This window comes from Quercus lobata, chromosome 11 (genome assembly GCF_001633185.2).
Source record: "Quercus lobata isolate SW786 chromosome 11, ValleyOak3.0 Primary Assembly, whole genome shotgun sequence".
Lineage (NCBI taxonomy): Eukaryota > Viridiplantae > Streptophyta > Magnoliopsida > Fagales > Fagaceae > Quercus > Quercus lobata.
In genome coordinates, this window is record NC_044914.1 from 19,920,226 (window position 1) to 19,943,629 (window position 23,404).

Sequence of the window (23,404 nt, forward strand, 5' to 3'; positions counted from 1 at the left end):
AACTCTTGGATCTCTTTGGCATGGTTTTTTGGGTGTAGATTTTATGTGCCTTGCTTTAGAAGCAACTACCAACATTAGCAACAAGTCAACATCTCTTTAGGTCATGACGGCATAGTTTACAATGTATAATAGTTGCATAAGTACTCATTTTCTTTGATTGGTATCAAAGCATAAGACCAAAAATCATTTCCCATTTCGATTGGAACTTGCAAGTAGGATTTTTCTAAGTTGAATATCCATCTCAAATAAGCATTATTTTGTTAAATTTAAGGCAATTAATTTAAGTAAGATTTTTTTATATTTACATATTATTTAAAGACAAAAGACATAAAGCTGGTCCCACAGCCTATGTTAATATTTATTTCTTCTTATAAAGCTGGCCCCATAGCCTATAAGGCTTCTAAAAAAATGATATAAAGTTGTTGTTAACGGGCACTTTACAGTGCCTGTTAACACAAACCTTATTTAAATAATAATATAATTTTATCAGTACTATAATATACCTCGCGGAAAATTGATTTACAAAAATTGAAATCCCTAGTTGTTAAGGGAAATTAATTGTTGATGATTATTCAGCATATAACAATTTTTAAACATATATCGGGTTTAAATTAGGTTGGATTTCTACTAGATCTATATTTTAGAGGTATTTTTGGAGATGGAAGAAAGAATGCAAAACCAACTTATAATTTTTTTTTCTTTAAAAAAGTAAGTATAATCATCTGGGGATTTTTTAAAAAAATTTGGGGATTTTTTTTTCTTTTTTGGGGTAATGGAGCACCTTAGGTCTTTTTTGTAAATTTTAGCACACATAATGAGCTTTCCAAGGAATCAAAAAGCGCCCAATTCTGGAGGTTTACGGACAGACACACAAAGCCAGAATTAGAATCATAGACTTACACTTACCAGTGCAATTCCATTGGTCCACTGTTTGTAATTGGCGTCTCTGTTGTTTCTCCTCTAGGCAAATACCAATCTATATTTCCTGATAAGAACTTTTTATTGGAGGGTACTTAAAATGTATTTCTAAAGTTCTATTGATTATCTCAGCTTTGAGTAGATATTTTATCTATTTCTCTCTTGTAATTTACTTGTTGTTCAGGTCTGACACTTCAATAGTCCAAAGAATAGTATGTAGGTCCAATAGAGGGGACAGATGCTTGAGGATGTCACTGCCTTTTCCATAGTTCGGTATTTTCTTGATACCTCCTTATCTATATCATACAGCTCAGACCTGTATAAGTTTAAGCAAAGCAATCATCCGAATTCTATGTATCTCTGATTTGTTTGTTTGAAATTATACTTTTGCGCAACCTTGCTCCTGTACGGCCTTTTCAATCTCATTGCCTAATAACCAAGTTTACTCGACGAATTTGCACTTTTTGTTCTTTTCTTTTTCTTTTCCTCTATTCAACCCCCACACCCCCCCCCCCCCCTCTCATGTGCAGCTACTAGCAGGCAGGACAACAGTCGAGATGTTGGGATCATGATGGACAATCCTCTTGCCATGACCACAGCTGAAGCAGTTGCACCAAGTGGCATTCCTCCATTGGATTTGGAGAGAAACTCTAGGAAATGGTTACTTTGCAGTTAAATCTCACTGTATTGTGAGATTAGCTTCAAGTGGTGCTCTGTGGATCAGTGGATGAGTACCATTTTGTTAATAGTAAGCACTTTTCATCTATAACCTGCCTAAGCAAGTGAGATCAAGGCCTCTACTAGAGATCATGAGCCTTTGGCTCATTTTATTGCCACCAAGGAAGCAATAAGATGTGCTTTCAGGTTGAGAACCAAGTGCATATTTTGGTTCGAGGATGAGGATCAGATAATTGGAAGTCTTGACTTTGGGGAATTCTATACTTCATCTTGATGGGAATTCTATAAAATAGTTGAAAGGTAGCAGCTTTTATTGATGGGATCAATTATCACAATTGTGAAATTGGATCTTTTGAATCAAGTATGTTCCTATAGCCGAATAGCCTTACCTAGCATTATAACTCTTAACGGGTTGACAATAACTTGGAAGAATCGATATAAATATTTTTCCCCCTCTTAACAGCAGGATTGGCCAAGAAAGTGTCTTTATGATGAGTCCAATCACATACTAGCAGTGCATACCATCTCCATATGCTTATTTGCGTAAAATTGAAGTATTATGGTAGCACATGCAAAAGCCCATTGCACAAATTCTGATCTCTACGTATAGTGGCCTGAACATCTTGTTTCTGTAAATATGTATTTCCAATGACAACAAAGTAATTTACTAAAATCATGTTTTACTTTTACCACCAAAAACCAGGTTGCGTATAGTGGCCTGAGCGTGCACAAGTATTAATTGGCATACAGTAAGCATTAAACAGTAATGTAGCACTTGAAATTTCCTGCAGTTTACATTGGATACAGACAGCTAGGCATGTTCCTAGTTGTAAAGTTAAAAGGAAAATAGAACAAAATGGGGCAACTGAATGCAGTGGCGGAGCTAGGAATTTTTTCTTTGTATATATCATATCCATACTATTTATACTAATCTAAACTAGTATTACAAACAAAACTTACAATACAAGTCGAGTACTTTATATAACTCACAGTCTTTAACTTGCTCGTAAACCCAGATTTTCAAATTAAATTGCTACCTATTAAGATAAAAAAATTACTAAAGACTACTTAAAATTAGATATACAATCATTGAAGCCATAAAAATTAGATATACAAGAGTCTAACTTGTCAACTTTATAAAAAATATTTGGGGGGGCCATGGCCCCTCCAAATCCTAGCATGGCTCCGCCACTGACTGAATGGATTGAAAATACACTCCAAATTCTGTACGTCCAATCTTTTCATGAACCATTCTTGTTCTACTTATTCTAATACCAAACACAGCTCAAATTCCCTTAACACAGAAATATATAATGGAATTCAAAGCAGATTTACTGACATGGGAGATTACAAATTAAACAAACAGAGCACGCACCTCATATTTCTTTTCTCCATGTTTTCATTAGCCACACCACAAATGGACATTTCTTACAAAATGTGAATAAAAGATTCACAATAACCACTCAAGCGAAGAAGGAACCACAAAGAGGTAACACACAAACAAATGGCGAGTGGCCTCTCTCTACCGCTCATCCCTTTCGTTGCTCTCTACTGCTCGTCCCACTCGTCATTCTTGTAAGATACAAGAGTATCAACCTTGTGAATCTGCATAACCCAAGCAAACGTATTAACAATAGCCAACCAGAGTTTGTCATTTCCAACCACATCAAAATTATCATCGCAGACTCACCTTGGTATCAAAGGAGTGTAATTTGACCATTTGTGGATTAGCAATAAGTTTGGGGTCACTCTCAATCCAAGTGAATGGGACTGCAACATCTTTATCAGTGTAGGCCAACACATCAAAAACACCTAAAATAAAGTAGACGAAAAAAGGGGTTGATTAGAATAAACACCAACCACAATTGAAATAATTGGGGAATGACATATGGTTCTTACAGGCTTCATCAAGGCATGGCAAGTAGGTAATGCTTGAAGCAATCTGTCGCATGATTGCTTGTATCTCCCTCATGATTTCCTTGTCACTCTTTTCCCTCGAGACACTGAAACCAGAACAGATTAAAACAACGAGTTCTTACCCACACTTAGAGCAATCAGTAACTTCTTAAAAAGCATACTACTAAACACAAGCAATAACTTAAGAAATCAAGTTTTAGTTAAATTACCCCTTCTCAACAACCTCACTATCAGTCTCAATGCTGAAGTTCCACCTCTCTAGGACCTCATTGGTGGCCTTACTCATTATTACAAGAACAATCCTTTGTAACTTCCCAGCTTCCAGCCATTCTTTACAAGAAAAACCAAATATTTTAGTCACCAACATTGTACCAACGCATCAAACATAGACTCTCAGTATGGTTGCTCAGAAATTGGAAGAGAAAAAAAACAAAATTAATTATTAATTAAATCCGAGTTTCTCTTGTTTTTTATACTCAGAAAATGAAAAACACATAAAACCGACAAACAAATTTGTGTCCCATGACTTCTATTGATATTTTTTATACTAACCCCCAAAAGAGCCATGAAACGGTTCTTTGCCCACTAAGGTTTCCTGATTCTTTGTTCTTTTTAATCTTTCCTAAAACATTTTCTTAGTATCCAAACAGAACAGAAAAATACTTAATACTCTTAAGGCATAACTTACCAGAAAGTTGAGCGATTACGTTGGCAATGAAGGATTTAACACTTTCATCCTGAGTAAGCAACATTGGAAGCCCATATTTCTTCACCTTCACAAAACTTTCTTCCAGATAAAGTCCGCGATTGTAGAGTATACTAAACATTTTTCAATCAAAAATAGTTTTCAACACCCAACAATTACATTCCAATAAAACAAAAAACACAAAGAAAAAAAAAAGTCACATATAGTTTTACCTATTTGCAGCATACCCTGAAAGAGGAATTGCAAAGAAATACAAAGATCAGCCAAGATTTTCTACAAAACTCAATAAAGAAAATCGAACACTGAATTTGAAAAGTGGGTTTTTATCTAAGAGGTCTATAAGACACAATAACATACCAAAAAACTCGCTGACAATTGCCGCTGAACCACGAAGGGTGATAATATCTTTAGTCACTGTTCTTGAAGCCATAAATCTCTCACCCTTGAAGCCATAAATCTCTTTTTTTTTTTTTTTTTTTTTTTTTTTTTTTTTTTTTTTTCTAGTTTAAGCCAAGAAAATGAAGATTCAATCAAAGAAAGATGAAACAAACGCAGAGAATATGGGGGTTTTTGAAATGGATGGAGAAGAAAAAGGGAAAAAGTTGAATTTATAGGACAATAGGGGGAAAAGGTTTTTGTTTGAAAAGAAAAAAGGCAAAAAGGGTGAGAATTGCTATTTAATTCTTGAATTAAAGAGAAGGGTTTTGTTCAATTACCGAAAAGGAGAAATGGGTTTGGGATATTTAATTTAATTTAATTTATTTTTAAATTAGGGTTTCACAAAGGATTAGGGGAAAGTCGAAGAAATGGAAGGAAAAGTTGTAACGGCTAGTTTTTCGTTTGGATGGGAACTTGGGAGTGGAGGCCAACTTTTAGAGTTTAAATTCAATACCGATTGGGTGTCCAATCCTCGTATGCCATGTCAGCTTATTGCTACTACAAAGAACAACTGGGCCAAAAGGCCCAAAACATACATTTTGGGGGCAAATTATAAATTTTTCTATATATATATATATATATATTTATATAATTAAGCAATTTTTCGAAAAACTTGGGGATGGTCCAACTAGCCGTGGCAGACAGGAAACTTTTCTTGTGGGAACCAAGTCAAATATAGCAAAAAATTTTAATTCTAACTCAACAACGTTGTCTTAACTGTTTTTTTCATTGTACTAACTACTGATTAATTTAAATTAAAAAAAAACTACTAATTAATTTTTTTATCAGACTAATTAATTATACTTGATTTTGAACTACCTTTTTTTAATAATCTTTTTTTTTTTTAAATGTCCATAGTTAAAGAATCACTTAATAAGTTTTGATAATCTTGAGTTTTGTATTGATATGATACAATTTTAAGAATCACTAAACGGATTTCATCACATTGATTAACATGATACTATTATATGAGTAATATTTATTTTTTTGGATTCACATTTTGGAGCCATTCCAAGGATTCAACGTCTAATTTTTCAGCAGTTTGGAATAGTGGTTTGAATAGTAGTCTCCAAATTTTGAACATTTTTTCTCTTAAAATATACATCAATTATGGATGTTTTCTTCATAATTTACACATATATTAAAATATCAATATACATTGAATTTTATAAACTAGTTATACAAAGCAATTAGATAAAATCAAATAATTAAACAATTATTTATATCTATCTTGAAAACATTCTACTGTTATAATATACAAATATATAATATAACATACAAATATATAATATGCAAGATAATAATTCAACAATACAATTTGAAAGCTCGAATTTGTGTGAAAACACAAGACCTGTTTAGACCCCTAAATTAAAATTACGGCTCGGTTGAGTTTACTCTAACTTAAACTAAGTGTGGAATAAAGTAAATGCGAGCGGATAAACAATATAACTGCTCTAAGCCATATTAATCAAATCACAGCAGTAAAATGAAAGTTAAAAGAGTAGGAAAGAAAAATGCAAATACAAGATAACACGCCGATGTATTATTGAAGAGGAAATTAAAGAACTTGGCGAAGAACTTGGCGAAAAACCTTTCTGCCACCCTCCAAGCGGTAAATTGATCAACTAGAGAATAAGTTGGAGTACGTGAATAACAAAAGAACCTCCAAGCCAAGTCTACCCTATGTACTCCAGCCCTTTAAACTCTTGCTACCAACTGACTTCGCCAAGCCTTGTCTTCTCTAACTCTTTGGATCACGCAATTTAGCATGATCGCATCCACCAAACAAATGGCTTCTTCCAATACTTCCCAGCAACACCAAAACCTCACTTTATACTTAGGATGTGTGTGGTAAGTGTTTGAACTATCAACCTTTCAAGGATTTGGAAATGGAGAGGTAGGAGTTAAGGAAAACCACAATGAATTGTGTAGAGAATTGTGAGTATAATAATCTCTAACTTTCAAAGGTTATGCCTAGGGTTTTCTCTCTGAAAGCACTCCTAAACATATGTGGGTAATGTGGGTATATATAGTGTGGGTAGAGATAGGGTGTATTAGATATAACAAATTGGCAAAATAGAATATTTCACAGATATCTCGTGGGAAGGCCTTACCTGCGAGACACTCGGGAAAACTAGTTGTCTTCATCTGTCATGACTTTTCGCATTCCAATCATGTATTGAGCACATACTTCACTTTGCGAGAAGGCTTCTCGCGAGCTACCTGCGAAAACTTCTTTAGTCTTCAATTGCCTTGAGTCTTTACACTCTCTATCACACACAACCCTTGCAATGAAATTCCACATAAAATATAGGGTACAAAAGACTAAACATAATTACAATTAAATTTGACACAGAATTAAAGCCAATACAAAATAGTTGTTGTAAGGACTCAATTTGTAACGACCCAAAATGATATTGGGTTCGCACGTAAAAAGGCCCAAACAATATCATTTGTAGAGCGTGGGTTTAAAAGACTAGGCCTTGGTCACCAGACGGTGTTTAGTCGTGGTGTTCATACAGAATTAAATCGTGTTCGCTCGAGGAGTCTTTCTCCTTGAGGCGGTTTGGGAGGCTCTGGTTCTTGGCTTTTTTTCCCAGCCCCCTTTTTTGGATTGCTTGCTTCTCCTTTTATATTAGCCTGTATTCCTTATCCTATGTCCACATGTAGGTTCGACTTTCCAAGACTGATACTTGTCCCATCAGCGCATACCCAAAGTGGCTGGGGGTAGTTGTAAAAACTGAAGTGCATGGTTCTGTCAGGTACAGAGTATTCAATGGCAGTAATGGTAGCTTTCCCTTTGTCCTTGATCGTTATACTATCCAGCGTCCCCTTCTCTATTACATAGATATTTTAGATTTTTCCCAAAACTGTTCATATACCGTTCTTGCCCTTTCTTTCAGGGGGACCTCGGATATGCCGAGGACATAATTATCCTCGATTATGTCTCAAGACTACTTGAACTTTTATTACACGTCTTCTGCTATACCCCTCCTCAGCTCGGGCCTTGGGCCCCAATGTAAAGATAGGCCAGGGCCACAAATTCTTGGACCCCACAATAGCCCCTCAAAATCCTGCTGTCCAACCTCTTAGTCGGAGATGAGGGTTTTGGTGATGCCAAGCCTTTATTACAGTTCGTTTAACTCTGACCTTCATTAATGTTGGTGTCCCTCCATCTATTTAGGAACTGTGCCGGGTTACGAGATATTCGTCTAGATTTTTACACGGGGCGCTCCTGCCGTTTTAGTGTACGAGACGCATCTTTAATAGATTTACACTACAAGGCCGATCAAATCTGACGGTTATAGATGACATTGGAGAGTTGAACAGACGCTACCTCATTTGCAGATCTTCTTGGAAATCTATATGGATTAAATGCTACTGAACTTACTTTCCATATAAAAAGCCAGACGAGAGGGTATTCCCTTCGTGTAAAGACCCTTTAACCTTTCTAAAGCCTTAAACCTCAAGCTGTGCTCAATGTCTTCCTCATTAGCATAGTCAAAGTTTATAGTGTGACATGTTTGTGGTAGAAGCGGGGATGAAAAGATCACATCCTTCTCAGAAGCGTTATGTCCCTCCGAAGCTTAAGATGGCTCCGTCAGGGCAGGGTTGGCAGAGACTCAAGATAATTTCTACTCTCCTTCAGTCAAAATCCGAAGCAGGTGCTAGTCGCATCAAGCTGCAGGTGCTAGTCGCATCAAGCTTTTGGTGCGATTGAGCTGGGTTTATCCATTATCAATACCAGCTGCTCTCTTGCGAGCATAGCTAATATGACACCTGTGTGTTAGGAGTTAGGGCTGACGCAGGGACTAAGTATCCCTGCTTCTTCCTCTGTTCCTTCACTGGTGCCTCCTTTTACTTCCCCTTCTTCTTATTTCCCATCACCAGATCCATCCTGGTGCTTTTACTTCTTCCTGTTCTTCTCCTCTTCAATCAAAAGGGGTCCTCCTCTCAATATGGTGGCTACTAGAGTAGAATTTAGAAAGACTTCTTATTGTTGTTAGTTTTGTTGTTGTTGTTGTTGTTGTTTTTATTTATTTATTTATTTATTTATTTATTCTTGTTTTTGTAATTTGTTTCCTATATAGGCTTGTTTAAGCCCTTCATTGTACGCTGTACTACTTCTTTATATTAATAAAAGTTGCCATTGTTTTATTCTATGTATTCTTTCTTTCCTGCAATGGTTATGCTGTGAATAGACGTACTACTGTATGACTTTTTTTCACTTTTGTACTCTGAATGATGTTTAGGGCCAAAATCCCTGTTAATAAAAAGACCTTACTCTGCGCTTATTGAAACTATCCAGCACAATAATGCCAACTTAAACAAATGATACTTAGGGTAGAAACTCTTACAAAGAAAAAAGATATTATTATGAACTTATTAGAGCTGTATGGCACAATAATGCCGACCTGAGAAAACGATACTTTGGGCCGAAACCCTTATAAAAGATGTTATTATAAACTTATTAAAGTTGTCCGGCATAATAATGCAGACTTGAGAAAACGATACTTAGGGCCAAAACCCTTATAAAAGATGTTATTATAAACTTATTAGAGCTGTCCGGCATAATAATGCTACCCTAAAAAAATGATACTTAGGGTCAAAACCCTTATAAAAGATGTTATTATAAACTTGTTAGAGTTGTCCGGCATAATAATGCCGACCTGAAAAAGGGTTGTATACCCCAAACTGAACGAGATAATGGCTGAATGCTCGATACTGCGCAGGAGGCAATCATCCGAGGATATGTAACCTAAAATGAACAGCCCATGCGGGTTGCCGAGTACTAAGGTGTTTCGCTATCTTCCTAATGACTTTCATAACCTTAGTTTTTTCTGGTATTCAGTCTGAGGACTGAGCGACTTAGAATTCTCCTTAAGTGGTTGATTTTTCCATAGGTTTGAGTCAAAGGACCATACAATACCTTGGTTCTGTCAAAAACCTGATTTTTAAGTAGTTGGTTTCCCCATAGGTTTGAGTCCGAGGACTATGCAATATCTTGGTTCTGTCCAAAACTTAGCTCTTTTAAGTAGTTGGTTTCCCCATAGGTTTGAGTCCGAGGACCATGCAATACCTTGGTTCTGTCCAAAACTTGATTTTTAAGTAGTTGGTTTCCCCATAGGTTTGAGTCTGAGGACCATGCAATACCTTGGTTCTGTCCAAAACTTGATTTTTAAATAGTTGATTTCCCCATAGGTTTGAGTCCGAAGACCATGCAATACCTTGGTTCTGTCCAAAACTTGATTTTTAAGTAGTTGGTTTCCCCATAGGTTTGAGTCCGAAGACCATGCAATACCTTGGTTCTGTCCAAAACTTGATTTTTAAGTAATTGGTTTCCCCATAGGTTTGAGTCCGAGGACCATGCAATACCTTGGTTCTGTCCAAAACTTGATTTTTAAGTAGTTAGGGGAATTAACCCCTCGGCTATGGCGTGGGACATTGGTTTAGGGGGACTAGCTCCTCGGCTAAGCTCTTAGAACCATCCGCGCTACCGACGCTTCGAAGCGTAGCCCCTAATGAAGAAATGTAGCTCCTAGTGGAACTTTATGCTAGAACACTACAACCGGCTGTTGGAAATAATGGGGGGACTGTCTCAACCCACTGCTTGTGCCAACACACAAGCCTTTCCCACATACGGCGTCAATTGTAAGGACTCAATTTGTAACGACCCAAAATGATATTGGATTCACACGTAAAAAGGCCCAAACAATATCATTTGTAGAGCGTGGGTTTGAAAGGCTAGGCCTTGGCACCAAACGGTGGTTAGTCGTAGTGTTCATACAGAATTAAACTGTGTTCGCTTGAGGAGTCTTTCTCCTTAAGGCGGTCTGGGAGGCTCTGATTCTTGGCCATTTTTCCCAGCCCCCTTTTTTGGATTGCTTGCTTCTCCTTTTATATTAGCCTGTATTCCTTATCCTATGTCCACATGTAGGTTTGACTTTCCAAGACTGACACTTGTCCCATCAGCCCATACCCAAAGTGGTTAGGGGTGATTGTAAAAGCTGAAGAGCATGGCTCTGTCAGATACAGAGTATTCAATGGCAGTAATGACAGTTTTCTCTTTGTCCTTGATCGTTAGATTTTTCCCAAAACTGTTCTTATACCGTTCTTGTCTTTTCTTTCAGGGGGACCTCGGATATGCCGAGGACAGAATTATCCTCGGTTATATCTCAAGACTACTTGGACTTTTATTACACGTCTTCGGCTATACCCCTCCTCGGCTTGGGTCTTGGGCCCCAATGTAAAGATGGGTCAGGGCCACAAATTCTTGGGCCCCACAGTTGTAAATCACAACTTTACTCTTGTTGAGCCACCTCATCCGCCACATCATTATTTTTTTCTTATTTATTTTTTACCTTTAATTTTTTGACAATATTAAATATACAAATATATTGGCTTTATATTAACAAATTATCATCAAATTGTTAAGTTTTTACTATATGATGTTCCTTGATACTTGAGTAATTTTTTTAAGCATTTATGAATATTTTATATTGCTCTTCATATTCCTTATCTCATTAGTGTATTTTTTGAGATTTTTACGAAAATAAATTCAATTTTGTGTTTAAAAGTATTTATTTATCTATTCATTATTCATGTGTTGGATTAGATTATGACAATATTTACACAATATTTCTTCTTCTTTTGTCAAAAAGTTTCCTCTACTTTTTCCCCCCTTTGGAATTGTACTCTTGGTTTTCTATTTATTTATTTTCATATTATTAAGGAAAAAGAGTTACAATCATCATGTATATAATCAGCACTTTTGCTTGGGATCAACCACTTATTTCTATTGTCTGACTTCAAAGCCTTATTAAAAAATTGAATTTGATTATGCTTTGGATATTTGGCTTGATTGCATCACATTTAATATGTTTTACATATCCAGAAGGAGTTTGATTTTGGTGCGAGTTTGATTTTTCCCCTTCTCTTTTATTTTTGAATTGTAGATTTTTTGAGTTTTATTAATTTTTGGATTACATTTTTCGGTGTTTTGGATTGTAGGGTAGAAAAAACTAGATTTAAGAAAGTTTGTTTAAAATTAAAAGAAAATTTCTAAATCTACATACTTTTTAATGATACACAAAATGTTATAAATAAATTTTATTAAAAAATGAATATTTTCATTAATTTACTTTTTGAATCCCTGTAAAAAATTTCGTTATTTTCATTTTGGTGCAATAAAAGTTACATATATTACATTTGTGATTGTTTCTATAACAATTGAAAATATGATTACGAAATATATTACTCTTCGTTAAATTAGTCCAATTTGCAAAATAAAAATTTAATGAAATCACCCTAAAAAAATTATCACGTAAAAAAAAATTACCAAGTTTAATACACGGGTATACAATGAGTATAATGGAAAGTTTAAAAAGACAGTGTCACCTAAGTCCCTCCCTGCGGTGCTTCCACAACCTCAGGCAGTTGTAGCTCTCCATCCAGGTACCTTACCACTTGCCTCATTGTGGGGCGTGCCTTAGGCTCATTGTTGGAACACATCAAGCCTAGTTTGAGCAACACAACAGCTTCAATCTCATCAAACTCACCCTCCAATCTTGAATCCACAACTTCAAATATTGCTCCTAGTTTCCACTGCTCCCACACCCAATCCACCAACATGAGCTCCTCAGGCAATGCTTTAAGCTCAATAGGTCTTCTACCACATACCACTTCTAGCAACAAAGCACCAAATGCAAACACATCTGTGCTTTTTGTAGGCTTGCCTGTGCGTGTGAGCTCAGGAGCTAGATAACCCAATGTGCCCACAACCCTTGTAGTGCTTGGATTGGTGCCACGCTCGTATAGTTTAGCAAGACCAAAGTCACTAAGCCGAGCATTTAGCTCAGAATCTAATAAAACATTCCCTGCCTTGATGTCCCTGTGAATCACAGTTTGTTCCCAATCTTCATGTAAATATAAAAGCCCTGAAGCCACACCTTTGATGATATTAAACCTCTGCTCCCAGCTCAGAATTGTTTTAGGCTCATCAAATATGTACTTGTCCAAGCTTCCATTGGGCATAAAGTCATAAACAAGTAACAAATCTGCTCTTCGCCGACACCATCCAAATAATTGAACCAAATTTCTATGTCGAAGCCGACCAATACTGGCAATCTCGGATATGAATTCTTGCAAACCCTGTTTTGATTCATGCGAAATTCTCTTAACTGCAACTTGGGTGTTTGAATTTGACAGTGTCCCTTTATAAACTCGACCAGACCCACCAAACCCAAGTAGCTCCTTGTCACTAAAACCCCTTGTTGCTTTCTTCAGCTCCTTGTAAGAAAATCTGTGGGGACCAATATCAAGCTCCCAGGCCTCAATCACATCAGCTTTCTTGATTTTCCTGATGAGGTTAAAAGCCAAACCACTCACCAAAATTATTACTAATGCAGCTGAAACAGAAGCACCAACAATTACGCCTGTGTTATTGTTTCTTTTAGACTCTGCTGGGAGTGGAGGGAGTTGATCCAAAGACAAAGATTTAGCTTCTCCATTCATCTTAAAGCTCCAACCCATGATATAGTGAGAGCTAGAGAGCAAACCAGTTGAAGAAGAAAAACCGACATACATAGATTCTTGAAGAATTAGTGAGAGGTCTACGTGAAAAGACAGAAGTGTAGACCTTGGTTTAGTAGATGAAGGCGAAAGTTTCACATCTAATTGATTACTTTGAGAATCATATTCTATCCAAGCCTGAATTACCTGACCACTCTTCAAATTGAGAACTTGGTTCGAATTATTAGCACCATCAAAATAAGTAGCCGCGGCAGATTTGTTGGATACTAAGCTATTGATATCAATGCCAACATGATTGTCATTGATGTCCCCGAACACAAGGTTTTGGACGGTGTCAAATTCGACTGCAAATATGTGGTTGGTCAAGTTGCCAAGATCGGTGTTGTTGACTAGACCAAGATACGGACCTGGTAGAGCCCCTGGAAACTCTTTGGTAGGAGAGATTGTGAAAGCAAGGCCATGGCCTCCAAGCTTAGGATACTCAGGGAACATAGCGAAAGCAAATGAAGTTGAAAAGGAAAAAGCTTTGCCATCCGTGGAGTTCTTGAATTGGATCGGATTTGAGTAAAAGGCATGGCCTAGTAGTCTCTGCGTTTTGTTTGTTAGCTGAAGTACACCATTGTCTTGGATCTGTGCAGCACCATTTAAGCTCAAGTTGTTGGCTACACCTACACCTTTGAACCCATTGAAGAAAAGCTCATCAAGCTGAGATTTTGCTGGGTTTGAGAGAAGAACAAAGAATACCCAGAAGAAAAGTTTGAATCTTTCTGCCATGGCTGTGAACAGAATTAAGCTGTGTGAACTAGAGGGTGTCCACGGGTTAAGGTATGGGCAATAGGTGACTTTAAACGTGGAAAATATTTGGAATTTTTTGCTTGGGCACATTTTGATCTTTTGTTGTTTGAAACTTCGAAGAATGGAAAGAAAAAGAGAGAGACATTGGCATATTGGGTTGTTTAGGGCGGCCGTAGTAAAAAAAAAAAAAAAGTATTAAAAAAATTAAAAATACACAAAATTTATAATAAAAAAATAATAAATACACCAAATTATTGTTTCTAAATAACTAGAGGGTGTTCATGTGTTGAGGTATGGGCTGTAGGTGACTTTAAACGTGTGAAAATATTTGAAATTTTTTGCTTGGGCACATTTTGTTCTTTTGTTGTTTGAAACTTTGAAGAATGGAAAGAAAAAGAGAAAGAGACTTTGGCATATTGGGTTGTTAGGGTTGGAGTAAAAAAAAAAAAAATATTAAAAAATTATAAGTACATAAAATTTATTAAAATAATTATAAATACATAAAATTATTATTTCTAAATACATTAAAATGCAATTATTTACTAATAAAGATAAAAATAAAAAACAAAATAATTTTTTTTAATATTAGACTGGCTAATATATATATATATATATATATATATTTTTTTTTTTTTGGTTGAAGTTAGAGATATTGCTAAAAATTTTTACTTTTAGTACTTCAAAAAATTATTTTGTCTATTTTATCACCTCACTTTACAATAAATTCAATCATGGTTCTTAGATCTAGATTGGACCATACGGTCTGATCCGGTTAACCATGAACCTATTATCATTACTGTTCTTTTAACTCTAAGAACCTTTTTATACGAAAAAAACACAAAACTGCTCAAATCGCGGCTGAACCATACAGTTTTATAAACTGTGGCCAGTTTTTGCAGTTCGTACGGTTCCCTTTTTTTTCAGATCTAGAACCAAATGATTTCTTAGAAGAGAGAGAGAGAGAGAGAGTGTGTGTGTGTGTGTGTGTAACGTCCCAATCAGCACTTAAAAAAGAAAAAGTCAAGATCAAATATTTTTTTGGTTCCCACGTGCCAAGCCCCACCTAACCCCACTACCCACCTCACAATCACTCTATTTTTTCATTCCTTTGGCTGGCTCATTTCCTTACTTCTCTTTTCTTTCGTTTTCTTCTTTTTCATTTTAGGTAGAACATTCTCTTCACTCCTTCAAACTCTCCACCGGCACTTCCACACCACCACCATCACCATTTCCACCATCATTTTTTCGGCAAGATCACCGGAAAATTCTTAGGAACCCATAAACAGCTTCACATCTTTTTTTTGAGGTAAAAATTTCTCATCTTTTTGGTGGGTTTTGCACTTTTGCTCGAGGTTATTTTTATCTAAACTTTAATAATGATACCCATGTGATTTATGAGTATTGGAAGTGATATTTATGTATTTTTATGTATGAGTTTGTTAGGTTCTAAAGACTTAGGTATTTATGTATTTAGAACTCTAATGTGTATTGTTGGCAAACCATGATCAAAACAATGTGTTTAGAAGTGTTTTAGTCTTACTCAAAGTTGTACATTTTATGTAAAGTTGGAATTGAGCTAATGCAGAAAGCATTATACATTTTGGCCTGGCTCGATCGATCGAAGCTTAGGCTCGATCGATCAAAGCTCGGGCAGAATGTTTTTTTCTGCAGATTTCCAACTCAGCCCTAGTTGTTTAAAACGTTTTAGGGTTTTCTAATTTGTCCTAAGTATAAAAGGCAAACCCTAACCACGATTTAGTGTTGCTCATATTGTAGTTTGTGTAAATCTCTTGTGAGATCTAGAGGAGCTTTTCTTTATACAAACTTAGGGTTTTCAAGGAGAAGATTTTATCTACACCTTGATGATCAACTCGGTTGCTGCCATTAAAGTTTAAAGAAAACACAAGCGGGTGTACTTGTATTTGGTGGTGAATCCAAGAAAAAAGGAGTCCGTAGATTCGGAACTTACATGTGGTCGTGTCAGTAAGTTCTACTGGTTGGTAGTAATAAGAAGTCGAGTGTGGGGGTTTGTAAGTCTTATTGTATGAACTTCAATTCTTTCAAGATAGTGGATTCAAGTTTACCTTGAGGATAGCTAGGTCAAATCCTCCCCAGGTTTTTACTAGTTTGGTTTCCTGGTGATCATATCTTGTGTTATTTATCTTTCCGCTGATTTGCATAATATGATTTTTGTAATTGTGATAACCTAGATTTGTTAAATTAGACTAACTAACAACTTGGCTAATTACCTAGGTTAAATCAATTGTGTTTTAAAGGGGTCTAAAAACCATCAGTTTTGTATTGGTGGAATTATTTGATGAGTGGGTATATATTTTATGCTGTTGATGACTACTTAAGGTTTATGTATGGTGGAAAAATTTAGGGGTTCTAAATTATAACATGTGATGGTTGGTGAATTCAATTTTTCCATTGCCATTGGGTTTATTTGGAGTTAGTTGAAGTTCTAAATTTCTTGTCTCGGAGGATATTTTGATTTTGCTTTCATGGGTCTTTTAATGATGTAGTGTAAATTTTATGGAAGTTAGTCATAATGTTGGAGATGATATTAAATGGGTTAACTTTATAAAATGAAGTTTATGCCTTGTGAATCAATTTGTTGAGAAACTATAGAAGTGGAATATATTATTATTGATGAGGTTAAATACTAGGCTTGCCTAATTAAGTGATTATTTGGCAATTCCTAAATTGTGACTAGATGCAATTTCAAGCTGTATACTTATTGTGATAGGTTTGTAAGAGGCAAAATTTTAAGCCAATTATAAAATGCCACATCAAAGTTTAGTGGCAAATTCTAAATTAATGTCATTAAATTAATTAAATTAGATAATGACATGTGGCATCACATTGGCATATCAAAATTTGCCATGTGTCATTTGGCTCACAAGATAAAGATAAATTTCCTATTCAAAATTTATGGGTAATTATCTTTATTAAAATAAATAAATAAATAAAATAAAGATAAATTTTCTATTCAAAATTGGTAGATAATTATCTTTATTAAATAAATTAAATAGAGATAATTATTTGTCTTTGTTGATTATTATCTTTATCAAAATAGATAAATAGAGATAATTATCTTTAAGAAGAATTTGGACCAATCAAAAGTTTGCTATACACTTTCAAGTATATCAATTCATAGTGGAGCTATCCACTGAAATCACTATAAATAGAGGACATCCCCTCTCATTTTCAACATCAAGTTTTCAAGGGGTCCAAGCTCTGGAGAAATTCTATCTCAAGAATCTTTGAAGAACTTAAAGCATCTTTCAAGAACTTGAAGAACATTCAAAGGGCTTGAAGAACTTGAAGAACAACAAATCTCTATCAAGCTCAAGGCTAGAGATTCATTGAGAAGACCATTCAATCCATCTTCCAACCAAATTTAAGAAGATCTATTGTTCGAGTTCTTTGAAGTTCTATTGGAATTAAGCTAAAAAGTCTCCATAAACCTCAACAAACCCAAATCTTTGAAGCTCAACGGATCAAGCCTCTAAAGCCCCAAAGAACTTCAAGCCTAGAGCTTTCACATTCGAATACTTGAAGAACAATAAATCTCTAATAAGCTCAAAGTTAGAGATTTGTTGTGAAGACCGTTCAATCCATCTTCGAACCAAAGTCAAGAAGTTCTCTTGTTCGAGTCACGTTCAAAGAAGATAGAACCAAAGAATGGTATCTGCATTTAACTATTGAATTTTGGTGTTTTTTTTTTCCCTTAGGAATTTTGATGGCAAGTCAGTAATCAGTTTTTCATGGCCTTACTTTTTACTTGGATGTTTTCTAATGACTCATTGTAATGTACACATTTTGATTACTTAAAAACTTTCTTGCGAAAGCTGAATTGGATCTGCCGTAAACTCTTTTTTTATTAGGCTTGGTGCATCACAAAGAGGTCCCCCTCTTCTCAACAATGTTCAACTCTCTATGCACAGTCAATGTAACAATTTGCCTTTTATGTAATTTAAAAAAAAAAAGAAAAAGTGTTTGGCTTTAGCTTTGCTAAGTTTTTTGAGAAAGAGCTTTGCTAAGTTGATAGGTTATTTTTCTAAAATCATTGGTTTATATGTTGTGCTTTGGGTGAAAGCCATAGACCTTGAAGAGATAGACGGTTCCAAAGCTACTGCATGAATCTTTGGAGAACAGGAGTAGTGAAGTTGATCTGGAAGAACAATGACTTTCTTAGAATCAATCAATGCCCATGTAACTAAAGTTCAATCAACAATGAGTAAAAAGTATAAATTTTTCTGCTCATAAGAGTCACGTTTTCCCTCTAACTTCTCAATGAGAAGGGAATTTTGCATACAGTTACAAATTTTCAGGGAAAATCAGCCTACTAAGAGTTTTTATTTCCCTATTGCATATATGATATTCCAATTAGGCGAATTTTTAGAAATTAAGGTGATATTCCAAGTAGTACCTCAGCATAATAAAGAGATTCTTCATCATTCCATGATATTACAAAAAAAAAAATATTGGTGTCAAACAAGATTTAGCATATGAACGTATGCATGATCTAGATATTTACATAATTTACACAATTTTTTTTTTTTTTTTTACAAATGCATAAACTATATGATCAATTGCAAACTAAATCATGTTCAAATGTACACATCTAAATGTTGCTTTGACCATGGTATCATTTCTCCTTCCTACAACAATTCAGGTTTTAAAAATGGACACTTATAAACAATTGTCTTATAAGCAAACTGTTTATAAATAGCAAACTGTTTATAAATGGAGTTTATAGCAAACTTTTTATAATTCAAGTTAAAAATTATTGACCACTTAACTTACAAAATATATAATACATTATATCCAATCATACTCAATTAGAAAAATAATTATATAATTTTGAGTTTAAGACTAATACTTATAAGCTGCATGTATTTATTTCTTCTTTCACTTATCAATTAAAAAAAATGTCAAAATCCCCCGCGCATCACGCGGGTATACGACTAGTTATTATAATAACAAAAGGAAAAAATTGTTTTGGTATAATAACTATCAAATATAAAATGATAACACCTAATAAAAATTTATTATTTTGTGACCTACTAATTGTGCTCTAATGAGAATTTTGTATCTCTGAGAGATTGTTGAATACCTCTTTGTACACTATGTTTTTAGTGTATCCTTGTTCTTGTTTGTCATTGTTCTTTATTATAAAATTTTACGATTGATAAAAAAATCATCTCAAACCATATTTAATGATTGATAAAAAAATAAAAATAAAAACTAAATGAATAGATTGACTTCTTTTATAGATCAAAGTGTACAACTCTAATAGTCAGCCAAAGCTATTTCCATTAGGGAAAAAACAAATCAAATTGTTAGCAAATCATACTCAATTAAAAAAATAATTATATAATTTTGAGTTTAAGACTAATACTTATAAGTTGCACGTACTTATTTCTTCTTTCACTTATCAATTAAAAAAAATGTCAAAATCTCCTGCGCATCGCGCAGGTATACAACAAGTTATTATAATAACAAAAGGAAAAATTTTTTTTGGCATAATAACTATCAAATATAAAATGATAACACCTAATAAAAAATTATTATTTTGTAACCTACTAATTGTGCTCTAATGAGAATTTTGTACCTTTGAGAGATTGTTGAATACCTCTTTGTACACTATGTTTTTAGTGCATCCTTGTTCTTGTTTGTCATTGTTCTTTATTATAAAATTTTATGATTGATAAAAAAATCATCTCAAACCATATTTAATGATTGATAAATAAAAATAAAAACAAAAACTAAATGGATAGATTGACTTCTTTTATAGATCAAAGTGTACAACTCTAATAGTTAGCCAAAGCTATTTCAGTTAGGGGAAAAAAAAATCAAATTGTTGTGAACAATTTATAATCAAATTTATATCAAGACATGCTTAATATTAAGCTAAAAAGAAGATTTTTCTCTAAATCAAAATTGAAAGGATGAAAGCAATATATCCCCATCAGAACCCATGTCATAAAACAAAAAATAATTTAAAAAATCATGCCTAAGCATATTTTGTGATTAATTCTCAAACCATAATCATATAAATTGTATAAAACATAAGCAAATTAGGATAAAAAAAATTAGAGTAAACAAATATATACTTGAAAGGTTGTAGGTAGAAGAAGAGAAGAATAAAGAAAAAGAACCGTATGGTACATATTCATTATGAATTATTTAGTATATATACACTTTACTTTAAAGAAGTTAATATGAACAAAAAATCTAATGTTACTCTAATTTGTGGCAAGAGAAAATTCAAAGAATTTAGTATTTTATTTAAATACTAAGAGTAGTTGCTTTTTTTTTTTTTTTTACATGTACTACCTTGCTTTTATTTTAAAGTGTACAGCGTTGCTTTTTTTTGTTTATTTATTTTTATTTATACGTGTAGTAATATAATTTAAATTAAAAAACTAAGAATTAGTTGAAGATTTTGGATTGTAATCAAATTGATATTATTTATCAACTTATAAATTATAATAAGAAAATGATTAGATGAAGAATTTGGATTGTAATCAAATTATCAACTTAGAAATTATAGGAGAAGAAGATAAGAACAAAAAAAAAAATGTCATTGTTTTTTAAATCTAACAAAAATTTTGCAATTTGGTGGAGAGAGAGAGAGAGAGAGAGAATTTTCAATTGTGAGGAAATTAGATTTCTAATAATTCTAGGAATTATAAGAGAAGAAAAATTAACTTAGGATGTATGTTTATTCAAAAAAAAAATATCATCATATTAAATTAAAAAAATTAGAAGTTATTATCTTTAAAAAAAAAAAAAAATTGTGTAGTATGTTTTTTTTTTTTTTTACACAATAATATAATTAAAATAAAAATAAGGGATTAGATGAAAATTTTTATAATTAAATTAATATTTTTATCAACTTAGAAATTATAAGAGAAGAAGATAAGAACATATATATATATATATATATATTAAAATTATATTTTTATATCATTCACAATCAATGCAACATACCCTAGAGAATGACATGGAAAAATGCATGAGCATGTGGTTATATAAAAACATAAATCTATACTAGGAAATGACATGGAAAATGCATCAACATGTAAAAAATTTATTTAAAAAAGAAAAAGAAAAAGAAAAAAAAAGCTAAGCATGTTAATTCGTTTTTTTTTATTGCTTTTGGGCTTTGGTATGAGAGAATTTATGTTTGTTACGAGGCTGGGCCTAAAGTTTCAAAAGAAAACAAATAGGACAAGGCCCAGAAAATCTCAGCCAACCGGGTCAGACGAACCCGACCCAGTACTTCCTTACCAACCGACTCTCCTATATGCACAGATATATATATATATATAACATACACACGCAAGGAAGCCGTCAATTTAAAAAAAGAAGTCCTAAAATTTCCCCAATTCCCGACCCTACGCCTAAATTTCTCGAACCCTAACCTAAAATTCCCCCAATTCCCGACCCTAAGCCTAAATTTCTCGAACCCTAGCCCTAGCCCTAGCAATCGGTTCGGTTCTCTCTGATCTCACTCTAGCTCTGATCTCTTTCTGAAAAGGTAGGATGAAAGAACGTGTATGGGCAGATGATGAAGAAGGATATAAGATTTTGTTTTGTGGAATGGTGAGTGCGGAAAGTGTCGGATTGTCCGACGAGGGACCAGGTCATCCCATTGGATGGTTTTCCATCAATATTCCAGATCCAGAGTGTCGTCCTCTCTATAGCCCTTCTCATTTGGCTAAGATGAGGAAGAAAAGGGGAAAAATTTTCCACCTAAAGAAAAAAATAAAGGTCACTAAGCAGCCTCTGAAAGCTATTTCTGTCCGAATTTCTGATTTATACAAGCACAGTGCTGCTATAGGATCTTATTTATATTCTCTCGGCGGTATGGAAGACCCTTCTTCTTCTTCTTCTAATAATCCAGAGGAGGATTGCGTTGAAATGTGGAGGTTAGATCTTACCGATCCTTCTCATTGGAGTCGTGGTCCCAAAATGACGTTTCCTAGATGGGATCCTCAAACCATCGTCTTGGATGGCAAATTATATGCCTTGGGCTTTCTGCTTGCCACCGATTGTCCCTCTGAATGTGGCTGGATGGAGGTTTATGATCCCGAGTTAGCAACATGGGAACCCCTGCCTAATCCTCCATCCCCACCGCCATCGTGTTATCAAATCCGTCGGGATGATTTCACTTGTGCCGTTATCGAATCTAACAAGGAAATTCTGTTAGTCAAACATTTTGTTGCGGAGGAGGATAACCTTTATTTTGCTACATGTTATTCTTTTAACATCCACACTCGATCCTGGATAACGCACATGCCTCTCAAGCGGAAATTACTGGGTTCCTTTCCTCCTCTTTTAGACAGAAGAGCAGTAGTTGTTGGTGCTAGTCTCTACTGGGCTGCTCTCTCTGAAGAAGAGCACGAGCTCGAATCTTCTCGTTTCTATGTTCAAGCTTATAATCTGGATAAGGATGTGTGGCTGCACGGCACTCTCAACGCTAGCCCACTTTTTGAGAAGCATGAAGGTGCCCGATCTTTTGACCTTGGTTCACCTCGATTGTTGCATTTGCGTGATCATTTTTTCTGCCTTCTCCTGCATGCTTATTCCTCCACTTCTCTTGATTACCTTTACTGTCTCATACTTAACATCGATGATGATTATAAACTCCACAAGTTGCGCATTTCCATTATGTCTGTCCAAAAATATCCCATGACTGACGTCTCATCCCTCTGGGATAATGTGCTGCTCGGACCTGGTTAGCGGCATCTATATATGGATGGAAGTGGCTACATGTGTCCCTCATTTCCGTTATGAGATTGCTGCAATCTGAAATTTATATTTTAATTCAAGTATATGTCTTTCTTTGATGATTCTAATTCTCTCTTTGTTGAAAATTGATATGATGTTTGGGGTTTTATTGTTCAGGTTAAGCACTATATGTTCTGGTTATTTTAATTGATTATGATTGTGACATCTGATAACTCCTAGTGGGTAGACCCATCCGTCCTGGCCATTGGTGTTTCCAATGGGTCTTAACTCGGTGTGGAAAGAAGTTTGGCATGTCTATATATAAAGTTGCAAATTTATATGAAAGAATGTGGGAAAGTAGCTTATTACCATGGTTTGGTCATGCTCAATGGAGAGCGACTAATGCACCAATAGGAAAAGAGTGAGTTGACCCCAAAATTTTGGGACTAAGTCTTTGTTTTTTGTTGTGTATATAATGTTGCAAATTTAAGGACTGTCCCCCCCCCCCCCCCCCACAAAACACCCCCTCTTTTACTTTAATTCTTGTTGGAGTTGTTTAAACCCTAGTTGAATATGTGATTATAAGAGGGTGATTTTTTTTTTAGTAGACAAGAAAAGTCGGTTATCATTGTTTTAGTTTGTGTAGAATTGGGAAATATACTCTGTTCTGTTCCA

General features: G+C 34.6%; 3 protein-coding genes across 3 annotated transcripts; 1 reads left to right on the forward strand and 2 right to left on the reverse strand.

Moving 5' to 3' along the window:
- Positions 1–2,912: 2,912 nt before the first annotated feature.
- LOC115968962 (mitotic spindle checkpoint protein MAD2-like) lies at positions 2,913–5,049 on the reverse strand. The gene is made up of 8 exons (XM_031088507.1): positions 4,711–5,049; positions 4,577–4,664; positions 4,432–4,447; positions 4,202–4,332; positions 3,723–3,843; positions 3,496–3,599; positions 3,287–3,408; positions 2,913–3,201 (listed from the first exon to the last, which is right to left on the reverse strand). The coding sequence occupies exons 2-8, from the start codon at positions 4,647–4,649 to the stop codon at positions 3,145–3,147; spliced, it is 624 nt and encodes a 207-aa protein (XP_030944367.1). The 5' UTR covers positions 4,650–4,664; positions 4,711–5,049; the 3' UTR covers positions 2,913–3,144.
- A 6,964-nt stretch (positions 5,050–12,013) lies between these two features.
- LOC115969434 (L-type lectin-domain containing receptor kinase S.4-like) lies at positions 12,014–14,036 on the reverse strand. The gene has a single exon (XM_031089086.1). The coding sequence runs from the start codon at positions 13,961–13,963 to the stop codon at positions 12,056–12,058; it is 1,908 nt and encodes a 635-aa protein (XP_030944946.1). The 5' UTR covers positions 13,964–14,036; the 3' UTR covers positions 12,014–12,055.
- Positions 14,037–21,347: 7,311 nt separating this feature from the next.
- On the forward strand, positions 21,348–23,098 carry LOC115967301. The gene has a single exon (XM_031086377.1). It carries the CDS (start codon positions 21,542–21,544, stop codon positions 22,739–22,741), a length of 1,200 nt encoding a protein of 399 aa, XP_030942237.1. The 5' UTR covers positions 21,348–21,541; the 3' UTR covers positions 22,742–23,098.
- The last annotated feature ends 306 nt before the right edge of the window (positions 23,099–23,404 follow it).